Source organism: Microcaecilia unicolor, chromosome 1 (assembly GCF_901765095.1).
Source record: "Microcaecilia unicolor chromosome 1, aMicUni1.1, whole genome shotgun sequence".
NCBI classification, from domain to species: domain Eukaryota; kingdom Metazoa; phylum Chordata; class Amphibia; order Gymnophiona; family Siphonopidae; genus Microcaecilia; species Microcaecilia unicolor.
The window spans coordinates 244296748-244309515 of record NC_044031.1 but is presented as its reverse complement, the minus strand read 5'-3'; the positions used below and the strand labels follow the sequence as shown (position 1 = coordinate 244309515).

The window sequence follows — 12768 nt, the reverse complement described above, 5'->3', positions numbered from 1 at the left end:
CCCGGGTGTCCACTCTGTTACAGATCTTAGTATCATCCGCAAATAGGCAAACATTACCTTCTAACCCTTTGGCAATGTCACTCACAAATATATTGAACAGAATCGGACCGAACACCGATCCTTGAGGCACTCCACTACTCACCTTTCCCTCCTCCGAGCGAATTCCATTCACCACCACCCTCTGGCTTCTGTCCGTCAATCAGTTCCTAATCCATTTCACCACTTTGGGTCCTATCTTCAGCCCATCTAGTTTATTTAAGAGCCTCCTGTGGGGAACTGTATCAAAAGCTTTGCTGAAATCTAAGTAGATTACATCTATAGCTCGTCCCTGATTCAATTCTCCTGTCACCCAATCAAAGAACTCAATGAGATTCGTTTAGTGCTTAGATGGTGCCTATCAATGGTCAGTATTAAATATTAAATAAACCTGGAAGCTTAGAATACTAGCACTTGTGTGTGAGTTTACATGTGCATGTAAGTGGTAGCTGAGTGCTCAGAGCTGCTCTATAATTTGTATAGAGCTGTGTGGTTTTTCAAATCAGTCAGCTTTGTATAACATTCCTTTTTCTTATTTAGTAGGGCAATTAGCTTGCTTGTGTCTTGGTTTTCTCACGGACTATAGACAGGCTTGCTTAACCCTCGTAATGGGCTATAAACTTTAAAAAGTGTCTGTGTCAAACAGGTTTATAATAAAGGGACATTTTCAGTGAAGGACCATAAAGAGTGATAGGTAGAGGGCAAAGGGCAAATGATGAATATTTGAGAAAAATACTAAAGAAACAGAATTATGTGAAGGTGACTTTAGAGGTCAGAGTTGAAGAATACCAGATAAGTAAGAGAGAAAATATAAGGCATTAAGTGATTGGACAGCTTCCGAAGGGAAAACAGAGAGAGAGAGTGATTTTATTTTCCTTATACTGAAATTTGGACTGATATAAATAAGAATTCAATTTTCTGTAATACTGGGATAAACATTTTTATTGTAACCAATTATTTACTCAAATTTTAGCATTATAAAAGACAAACTGAACTCGTGTTTTCCCTTTGCCAGAAAGGCTTGCATTTTTCTAGTCTTTTCTGTTCAGCTTCCTTTTAGAGGCAAGAAGGGAGAGATATATATATACAGTGCTTTTTTTGTAGAAAAAAAGGTGCCGGTACTCATTATGGGCGGGGTCACCACATATGGCTCCACCCCTATGATAGCCACACCCACATTAACCACACCCCCTATACCAGCCATGGCGCATATAAACAGACATCATTGAAAATATTATAGTACTATAGGAGAAAAAAATAACGTGATTTTTTTTCATTATAAATAATCTCTGTAAGCTCTTACAGCTCCAGTATACCCAGTGCAAAATAAGACAGCCAATGTAAATTCTCAAATTGGACATAATTACAAGCACTAAAATGAAAATAAAATGATTTTTTTCTACCTTTGTTGTCTGGTGACTGTTTTTCTTTCCATATTGGTCCCAGTTTGTGATTCTGCTTTCTTTTCTTTGCGCTTAACTCTTCTGTGCCATTTGTCATTTTTGTCTCCTTTTTCTTTGCTTTCTTCAATATTTTTCAGGCTCTCTCTCTGTCCAGATTTAATTCATTCTTACTATCCATTCTTTAATTTCCTTCATCTACCTGTGGCTTTTCATCTTTTCCTCACCCTTGTTCTCCCCATGCCCCTTCCTCTTATTCTCCAGTCTTTCTCTATTCCCCTTTTCCATCCAGCAGCTCTGCTTTCTCTCCCCATCCTTCCAGTGTCTCCCCTATTTCTTTCTGCATTCTTCCATCCAGCGTCTTCCCTCTTTCTCTCCCCATCCTTCCGTTTTCCCTCTCTCTCCCCATCCTTCTATCTGTTTTCCCCCCCCTCTCTCCCCATCCTTCCATCTGTTTTTCCCCCTCTCTCTCCCCATCCTTCCATCTGTTTTTCCCTCTCTCCCCAATCCTTCCATCTGTTTTTCCCTCTCTCCCCAATCCTTCCATCTGTGTTTCCCTCTCTCTCCCCATCCTTCCATCTGTTTTTCCCTCTCTCCCCAATCCTTCCATCTGTGTTTTCCCTCTCTCTCCCCATCCTTCCATCTGTTTTTTCCCCTCTCTCCCCATCCTTCCATGTTTTCCCCTCTCCCCAATCCTTCCATCTGTTTTTCCCCTCTCTCCCCAATCCTTCCATGTTTTTCCCTCTCTCTCCCCATCCTTCCCTCTGTTTCCCTCTCTCTCCAATCCTTCCCTCTGTTGGTTTCCCTCTCTCCCAATCCTTCCATGTTTTTCCCTCTCTCTCCCCAATCCTTCCCTCTGTTGGTTTCCCTCTCTCCCCAATCCTTCCCTCTGTTGGTTTCCCTCTTTCTCTCTCTCCCCAATCCTTCCCTCTGTTGATCTCCCTCTCTCTCTCCCCAATCCTTCCCTCTGTTGTTTTCCCTCTCTCTCCCCCCCCAATCCTTCCCTCTGTTGGATTCCCTCTTTCTCTCTCTCCCCAATCCTTCCCTCTGTTGGTTTCCCTCTTCCTCTCTCTCCCCAATCCTTCCCTCTCTCTCCCCAATCCTTCCCTCTGTTGGTTTCCCTCTTTCTCTCTCTCCCCAATCCTCCCTCTGTTGTTTTCCCTCTTTCTCTCTCTCCCCAATCCTTCCTCTGTTGGTTTCCCTCTTTCTCTCTCTCCCCAATCCTTCCCTCTGTTGGTTTCCCTCTTTCTCTCTCTCCCCAATCCTTCCCTCTGTTGGTTTCCCTCTTTCTCTCTCTCCCCAATCCTTCCCTCTGTTGGATTCCCTCTCCCTGCCAAGTTTGGCGCGAACGGCGCGAACACGCGACGCACGCGGCACCAGCCCCTATTTCCGGCCGCTGCTGCTTCTCCTGTTGAGCAGCAGTGGCCGCTACACAAAGAAAAAGAAGATTTTAAAAAGAAAATTGAAAACCTGGCTGAAACGCGACACCCCGGCACTGTAGACAGCCATTAGGCATTGGCTGTTGCCCCGCAGCCGCTCCTCCTCTTGCCTCTACGTCACTACCCCTGGAGGAAGACCCCGGAGGAGCGCAGTGACGTAGAGGCAAGAGGAGGAGCGGCTGCGGGGCAACAGCCAATGCCTAATGGCTGTCTACAGTGCCGGGGTGCCGCGTTTCAGCCAGGTTTGAAGTTTTTTAAAAATCTTTTTCTTTGTGTAGCGACAGGAGAAGCAGCAGCGGCTGGAAATGGGGGCTGGCACTGCGTGCGGGACATGGACTCACGGGGCGGGGGGAGCAAAAAAAAAAAGGTGCCGGTACGCCGTACCGTTGCGTACCGGCACAAAAAAAGCACTGTATATATATAAAATGATTTATAATTTTTATTGAATTTTTATATATTTATACAGATATTGTAATACTGCAAAGTGAAATACAGCTGTAAAGTAATAATACTTACAATAGGAAACTAAATACATATTCTCTTCCTCCTATAATAAACAAAACATGGCTTCATTAGACCTCAATATAAAAAGAAAAGGGGGGTTAGGAATTAGTGAAGTTAACACAACTTACTGATTATTGAACAGGAAAATATGGGTCCGTGGATCCCTACTACTTAAATCTGCCATTATTTACTGTCTAGGAAGGTCTGAAGTTGATCAGGCAAATAATAAACATATTTTATCTGATTTAACCTAATAACACATTTACAAGGATAAGCCAGGAGGAAGGAACCCCCTAATTCCAAAACTTTTGGCCTCAGAAATTTTTTCCGTTTTTCCTGAGTGAACTTAGTCACGTCCGGATAAAGCCAGATTTTCTGGCCAGCAAACATACGGTTAGTTGATTTAAAGTAAAGACGCATTATAGCGTTCAAATCCTGCTGAAAAACAAATGATACAATCAAGGTCCCTCTTTCAGGTGCTTCTTCAATTGTTTGTTCCAAAATGGCTGTGACATTTTGTAAATCTATTGAATTCTCTGTCCCTACTTTTTTCATTGTACTTGGTATGTAATAAATCTTGTTCAGCGGGGGAAACACTTCCTGAGGAAATTGCAAATTCTCTTTCAAATATCTACAGAACATGTCCATTGGGGATATCCCCATCAATCTAGGAAAATTCAGTATACGGAGATTTAATCTCCTGTTATAATTCTCCACTTGTTCTATCTTCCTTCTTATTTCCGTATTGTCCTTTATCACAGCCATTTTAAATTCACCAGTATGCTTAGATTCTCTCTGCAAGACTTCAATTTTCAAGGAAAGATCTTGTTTCACCATATCTAGTGAGTTCTTCACCTCCTGCACGTTTAAATTCAAAGTTTTTACCTCTTCAGAAGATTGTCTGTTTTCTCCATTTCTAAGAGCTTCAGCCAGATCTTACCCAGAGTCACCTCCGTCTCTCCTGCAGCCTTAGATGTCCTCGTGGGCTCGAACTCCCCTCTGGGCTCTTCGGAAAAACCCTTTCCGGGTTTGGTAGTAAACCCCGTTCGAGTCGCAAGTGTTGCAGGGCAAGGAGGCATCGCAAATATTGGCGGGGAGAGAGATGTTTCTATTTCCAGCGGGGGAACCGCTTCACCCGTTCCACCCGCTATGGACTCCGCTCCGCTTCTCTGGGAAATCGCGGGGAAGAAGCGCTCCAGTCCTACGGTTACCCCCCGGATCGTTCCCTTACGTTTTGTGTGAGGCATAATTCAAAGAATAGGTAAAGTAGTAAAATTCGGCATCGGGGGCAGGAGCTTGCTTCTAACACTACCGCTCACGGAGCCATCTTGACACCCCCCTTATATATATATATATATATATATATATATATATATATATATATATATATATATATATATATATATATATATATATATATATATATACACACACACACACACACAAGTCAGTGGGTAAATGTAAAGGAGACATACACATGGTTGGGGCATTCATGAGGGCTACTATGTATGTTCGTAACTTACAGAATACTGTTAAGTTGCATGTCAAAGCTCAGCTTTTAGGCATGCACACTTACACCTGCTTATTGACATGGCACAAGTGAGCTCGCCTAATTATAGGAACGTAGGTGCTGACTTATACTAGAATTCTATAACAGAATCTTGATATCCAGATGTCATAATGGAAATAGTGCTCAATTGCCTCTAGGTACCTTACTTCTGGTGCCTTGTTATAGAATAATTCCCAATACAAATTCTTATTGGCTGAGTAGAAAGGAAGAACAAAAATAGAGCAGATGGTGTTAAAGCTTTAATAAGGCTGCAGAAAGAAAAAAAAAAATCATACGTGAGCATGCAGCCTTCTGTGAGAGATCATGGACATTTTTTGCTACTTTTCTGTTTCTCATGTTTCAAGCATTTGCACAGAGCTTTTTATAATTTATATGTATATATTTTTTTTTCTCTTCAGTTTATTCTCCAGATATGCCGTCACGGCTCCCAATCCAAGATATTTGTGCTGGACTGGTTACGAGTATTGGGACAGCAATACGATACTGGTTTCACTATACACTTGTGGCCTTTGCCTGGTTAGGAGTTGTACCTCTAACAGCATGTGAGTATTTATTTCTTATGCTAATTGACTTTATTGTGCATAATAAACAGCATTCACAATATTCACAAGTTATTTAAGCATGGCATAAGAAATTAACAGCCATAAATATTATGTATTGCATGTACTTTTAATCTCTGACTCTGTGCCAGAATCAATGAATCTTTCAATTTAACATCTTTAAGGTTTTTGGCAATTGTTTCAGTAACTGGTTGGTTGCTGTACTGAATAAAACAGTGCACCAAATTTCCCATGAAAGACTCCAGAGGAAATTGGAGAGTCATGGGATAGGAGGTAGTGTTCTCTTGTGGATTAAAAACTTGTTAAAAGATAGAAAACAGAGAGTAGGGTTAAATGGGTCAGTATTCTCAATGGAGAAGGGTAGTAAGTGGGGTTCCCCAGGGGTCTGTGCTGGAACCACTGCTTTTTAACTTATTTATAAATGACCTAGAGATGGGAGTAACTAGTGAGGTAATTAAATTTGCTGATGACACAAAGTTATTCAGTCATTAAATCATGGGAGGATTGTGAAAAATTACAAGAGGACCTTACGAGACTGGGAGACTGGGCGTCTAAATGGAAGATGACGCTTAATGTGAGTAAGTGCAAAGTGATGCATGTGGGAAAGAGGAACCCGAATTATAGCTACTTAATGCAAGGGTCCACGTTAGGAGTCGCAGACTAAGAAAGGGATCTAGATGTCGTCGTTGATAACATTGAAACCTTCTGCTCAGTGTGCTGCTGCGGCTAAGAAAGCAAATAGAGTGTTAGGTATTATTAGGAAAGGAATGGAAAACAAAAATGAGGATGTTATAATGCCTTTGTATTGCTCCATGGTGCGACCGCACCTCAAATATTGTGTTCAATTCTGGTCGCCGCATCTCAAAAAAGATATAGTGGAATTAGAAAAGGTACAGAGAAGAAGGGCAACAAAAATGATAAAGGGGATGGGACGACTTCCCTATGAGGAAAGGCTAAAGCAGTTAGGGGTCTTCAACTTAGAGAAAAGGCGGCTGAGAGGAGATATGATAGAGGTCTATAAAATAAGGAGTGGAGTTGAACGAGTAGATGTAAAGTGTGTGTTCACGCTTTCCAAAAATACTAGGACTAGGAGGCCTGCGATGAAGCTACAAAGTAGTAAATTTATAATGAATTGGAGAAAAAGTTTTTTCACTCAACTTGTAATTAAACACTGGAATTCGTTGCCAGAGAATGTGGTAAAAACGGTTAGCTTAGCGGAGTTTAAAAAAGGTTTGGACTGCTTCCTAAAGGAAACCTCCATAGACCATTATTAAATTGACTTGGGGAAAATCCACTATTTCTGGGATAAGCAGTATAGAATGCTTAGTACTTTTTTGGGATCTTGCCAGGTATTTGTGACCTGGATTGGCCACTGTTGGAAACAGGATGCTGGGCTTGATGGACCTTTGGTCTTTCCCAGTATGGCAATACTTATATACTTATGTACAAATTAAGAGACAAATCGGCAATAAAAAAGCTAAACAAAATAGCCAACATTGTCGATGTGTACTACCAGGTATGGTTTAATCAGGTTGGGTTAATGTTCAATAGCAGATAATTATGATGCTTTCAGAGCAACTATAGTGAACAAAACAGATTTGACAGCTTTAATCCTCACTAAATGCATGATTTGGAAGACTGCTGCTCAGAAACATGCATATAAACTAATGGGGGCACTGCTGAACCACACCAAGTGATCACAATAAAGGGAGTGTGAGCTGGCTGAATTGTGGTGCAGAGCATAACCATTTCCTCTTTCCTAGCAAATTTTTCCTTTATATTCAAGAAACTGCAAGGAGAAACAAATAAAGAATGCATGCAGTGCATGGCTCTGAACTCTTTATTTTATTTATTTATTTATTTATTTAATATTTGCAATAGAATCAATGCAGTGAACTTCAAATTATTTCCCCTCTAGATCCCCCCCTCCCCTAACCACCCCCCTCTTCCTCAAGGTCATGGTAGAACAACACAATAAGGATGGAAAGAAACAATGAGCAACAAGTGCCGCAAACCGTTAGGGCACAAGTTTAAAAAAAAAAAAGCAGCTAATCAGGTGGTAAACTCTGCTAAGTCCTATAGTGCTGCCATACCCTCAGCAAAGAGCCCATGCTATTTTTCTTCAAGGCAGTCACTTACTTATCAAATAAATGCAGTCAGTTTCAGCTTGGAGCTTCTCTCTAGAGGGCAAGTCCAGGTACTTCCAATAAGACTCCAAGCTCACTTGCCACAGTGACTCTATGGCCACCAGCCTCTGAGAGATCTCATTCAACCCTGAAGGAGCTCCATTTATCAAAAAATATATCTAAAAAGGCAAAATGTGACATGTCACCCAGGAGCTGTGAAACAGTATACCAGTATGTGCCTTAATACATTCCCACCAAATATGAAAAGAGGTGCCATGTTGACCACATAGTCTCTAGCAGGTCCCTTCACCTGATCCGTACATCTGCTGATGTCGAGTTTGAGTGTAATACCATTGAAATAAAATCTTACAGTCATGCTATTTAATACATTTATTAATGATCTGGAAATGGGAACAACGACTGAGCTGATTAAATTTGAAAACAAAACTATTTAAAGCTGTTGAAATGCATGTGGATTGTGAAAATTTCTTAGGGAAGTTGGAAGACTGGGCATCCAAATGGCAGATGAGATTTAATGTGGACAAGTGCAAAGTGATGTACATTGGGAAGAATAATCCTTATCATAGTTATTTAATGCTAGGTTCCACCCTAGGAGTCAGCACCCAAGAAAAGGATCTAAGTGTCATTGTGGACAATAGGCTGAAATCTTCTGCCTAGTGTGTGGCAGTGTTCAAAAATATTAAACAAAGCTAGAAATTAATAGAAAATAAGACAAAGAATATTATAATGCCTCTATTGCTCCATGGTGAGACCACACCTTGAGTACTGTGTGCTGTTCTGGTTTGCTGTTTCTTAAAAGATGTAGCAGAATTAGAAAAGGTTCAAAGAAGAGTGACCAAAATGATAAAGGGAATGGAACTTCTCTCATATGAGGAAAGGCTACCAAGAGAAGAACTGATCTCATTCACAGTTCCAGCCTGAGAGAGAGAGCAGGGAAATGGAGTAGTGTTTTTGGCTCCTCCCCCTGCGGTGACATAAATATTGCCTGGAAACCATATAAAAGTGCAACAGTACTTTGAGGCATGTGCTGAAGGGGCTTGCCAAAGAGGTATGTACCCTTTGCCATATTTTCCTTTGTGGGTAATACATATTAATATTATGCTCTATGATTCTGGCTCTTCCAGGGTAGGCAGTTGAATTTATTACTGGCTTTAATTGTTCTTAACAGCAATTTTTAGGATTGACATAGCAATGTTCAATATGATTAGGATAATTTGGTCATGTTTTCTATAAATATGTGGTAGGCTTTTGCCCGGTTTACAAACTTACTGTCAGGGGTACATATTTTCAACTTTTCATATTAGTCACTCCCAAGGTCTAGGGACCAGGGATTTCCCAAATCCCTTAACTGGTAAAAAATAATATTTATCCTATTGAAGTTATAGTGAATAATAATTGTAGTAGATAGAATAAATGGTTTTATAAGGGAAGGTCTGGATCTAATACTAGGCTAAAGTCTAACCTTAAATCATTACAATATTCTAATGCTGGTACTCCTCATATTGTGTTATTCCATGTTACTATCTTATTACCTTCTTTGTATGTAACAAAACCTTCTTAATCAGAGATGTGATTATTGATAATCATACGGGTTGTTTCTTTTTTGGCGGAAACATGGCTTGTCTGAGTAAATCCACATATAAATGAATTTTGTGCAGCAGGTTACAAAGTGTTTTCCCTGTCACGAAATAGAAAGAAAGTTGCTGGTATCGTTTTGATATTACAATATATTCTTTAACGCTTCCTTAATAGAATCAACAATTACAGGGCTGCGTATGTCTAGTAGCACTATAGAAATAAGTAGTAGTAGACATTGAGATTCTTGCATGCCAACTTAGGGATCCACTTTAAGTGATTCCATAACTTGTATTCTTTGTTACTGTCAGTCTGGGAAATGGTCTAAGACTCGAACTATATGATTTTGTTCTTAGGAATTCTATTCTTATACTTGATTTTGGGAGAAATAAATGTACATTTGGAGGATGATACTAACTTAGGGACATGTGACCTTCTTTCTTTTGTTCTTTAAACTATTCCACCTCCTACTCCCACTCATGTTAAGGAACATCAACTAGACTTCATTTCCTTTTGTGGTACTACTGTTGATACTTCAAATATCAGCTTAGCTGGTTATAATTGGGAACAAACTCTTTGGTCAGATCTTTTTCGTTCTTCTTTCACATTGCAGTGGAAGCAAGCTAGGGACCCTATCATTCATCAACCTACTTGGTGTTCCACCAGAAGTAAAATTAATTCAGTTAATTTTTGGGATGCTTGTATCTTTCGGTGGTCAAACACTAAATGCAGCAGAGTTTGTTAATAACTGGCAGCGGCTAAGCTCCACTATCATTGATGAGATTGTTCCACTTCAATTGAAAGTTAAATATCCTAGACAAAGTACTTAATGCTGAATTTGAAGCAAATATGTAGGAAACTTGAGTGAAAGTGGACAGAGAACAAATCTGGTCAATCTAGATGTGAATCACCTTCCTCCAATTCAGACTTTAAAAAAGCTCTTAAGCTGACTATAAAAAGCTGTTTTTTTTAAACTAATAGGTGTTGACCAACCTAATACTAAATATTTGTTTGATTCTTAATTCTTCCTGATACTTCTTTGTCTCAGGATTTTCAATTCACTCCTACTGCAGATCAACTAGCAGATTTTCAGAGTAAAATAAGTAAGCTTAGAATCTTGTTTTCTGATTCAATATCTGAGCTTTTTACTACCTCTAATAAAGACGATATCCCAGTTGACTGAATTTGGTCAAATTTCTCTACTCCTCTTTGGAATGATTTTGTTTGCTTTTATAAAAAGTATAGTGTTTCCTATTGTGTGTTGCATTCATGCCCCCCCCCCCCCCCCCCCCCCAATGTCTCATGCAGTTGGCACCAGCAACTTTTTATGTTTATCGTTTACCATATTTTACTATACCATCAATTCTTGCCAAAGCAAATCAAAACTGATCCAATCTCAGCTTGTTGAGGAAATGTTTCCAGTAGATGGTGGAGAAATAATAATTACTCCGATAGTAAAGGACCCTAAACAATCTGTAACCTTATCTTCTAATTATAGACCAACATCTTCTATACCTTTTATTGTTAAGCTCACAGAAGATTTGGTTACCATACAAGTGGTACAATACTTTGTGAACCATGCAGAATATTATAATTACCAATCTGGTTTTTACACAATATATAGTACAGAAACGGTAATCAGTTCATTATTAGATCACTAGTGGAACCATGCCCGTTTCCTCAACAATGAAACGGGGCCTAGGAAGGCTGTCATGTAAGCTTCTTTTTTCTTTCTCTCCTGCCCTTCCCTCCATGTCCAGCGATTGTTCCCTCCCCTCCTTTCCATGTCCAGTGATTCTCCTGTTCCCTCCCCTCCTTTCCATGTCCAGCGATTCTCCTGTTCCCTGCCCTCCCTTCCGTGTCCAGCGATTCTCCTGTTCCCTGCCCTCCCATCCATGTCCATCAATTCTCCTCTGCCCTGCCCTTCCTTCCCTCCCCTCGATGTCCCACGATTCTCTCCTCCCCTCGATTTCTACCTGAACGTTCTCTGGCTGGCTGACGCTGGCTTCTGTTCCGTTTGTAACATCCCTCCTGACGTCAGCTCGCCTCCAGCGTTCCCTTCCCTCTCAGTGTTCCGCTGTCTGATGTCATTACGTTTTGACGCAAGAGCGGGACAGTGAGGGAAATGGAACGCTGGAGGCTGGCTGACGTCATGAGATGTTACGAACCCAGGCAGCCAGACATGGAACATTGGAGGTGCAAATGATTATATAGGGTATTAGAGTCCTATTAAGCGAAGGGAAATGTGCTTTGGTACTCCAGTTTATCTTTCAGCAGCATTTGACCGGGTTGATTATGCTATTCTATTACAAATTTTAGTAGATATTGGTATAACAGGAAATGTTTTATACTGGATTCAAAGTTTTGTAACCAAGAAGTCTTATAGGGTGAAAGTTAAAGATTCTTTTTCATCAACCTTGTTGAACCCTTGTGGTGTTCCCCAAGATTCTTCTCTCTCCTATTTTATTTAACATTTTCTTATGATTATTGGGGTTTTTGCTGGCAAACAGTGATTTCACAGTTTACAGCTATGTGGATGATATTTCTGTTATCCCATGTAATTCCATTTCTGAAATTTATTTATTTATTGCATTTGTATCCCACATTTTCCTACCTCTTTGCAGGTTCAATCATGAATAATGGAAATGTATAAGAAAATAGACATTTAGTATTGCATAAGGATCTTGGGTAGCATGATAATGATAAAGCATGATAGTGTAACAGGTAAATATCGTAAGGCAATTCTGGATATATGTGTAGGAGTTCACATTTGTTGATCTTTGTGGTATGCCTTGTTAAAGAGATGGGTCTTCAGTAGGTTGCGGAAGTTAGTTAGTTCATAGATCGCTTTCAGGTTGCGCGGCAGCGTGTTCCAGAATTGTGTGCTCAAGTAGGAAAAGGTTGATGCATGCATTAGTTTGTATTTTAGACCTTTACAGTTGGGGAAGTGAAGATTGGAATGTGCGGGATGATTTTTTAGCGTTCCTGGGTGGTAAGTCTATCAGGTCTGACATGTAGGCTGGGGCATCTCCGTGAATGATTGTGAACTAGGGTACATATTTTGAACGTGATGCGTTCTTTGAGTGGGAGCCAGTGTAGCTTTTCTCATAGGGGTTTAGCACTTTCATATTTTGTTTTACCGAATATGAGTCTAGCTGCAGTGTTCTGTGCTGTCTGAAGTTTCTTGATTATTTGCTCTTTGCAGCCAGCATAGAGTGCGTTGCAATAGTCTAGATGGCTGAGTACCATTGATTGTACCAAGTTACGGAAGAAGGTCCTTGGGAAGAAAGGTCTTACTCTTAATTTCCACATTGAGTGGAACATCTTCTTAGTTTTGTTTTTCGCGTGACTCTCAAGGTTAGGTGTCGATCAATGGTAACTTAAGAATTTTTAGGGTGTCCGAAATTGGAAGATTCAGTTTTGGAGTGTTAATGGTGGTGAATTTGTTCGTGTTATGTTGAGAAGTGAGTATTAGGCATTGGGTTTTTTCTGCGTTGTTTCAGCTGGAATGCATCCGCCCATGAATGCATGATATGT

General features: G+C 40.3%; 1 protein-coding gene across 1 annotated transcript in view; it reads left to right on the top strand.

The window, feature by feature from the left end:
- LOC115471567 (E3 ubiquitin-protein ligase MARCH6-like) overlaps positions 1-12768 on the top strand; it is a 284950-nt gene that overhangs the window by 34071 nt on the left and 238111 nt on the right. The window contains exon 4 of the mRNA XM_030205205.1: positions 5348-5491. Within this exon, the coding sequence (XP_030061065.1) occupies positions 5348-5491 (144 nt within the window). The remainder of the gene's footprint in view (positions 1-5347; positions 5492-12768) is intronic.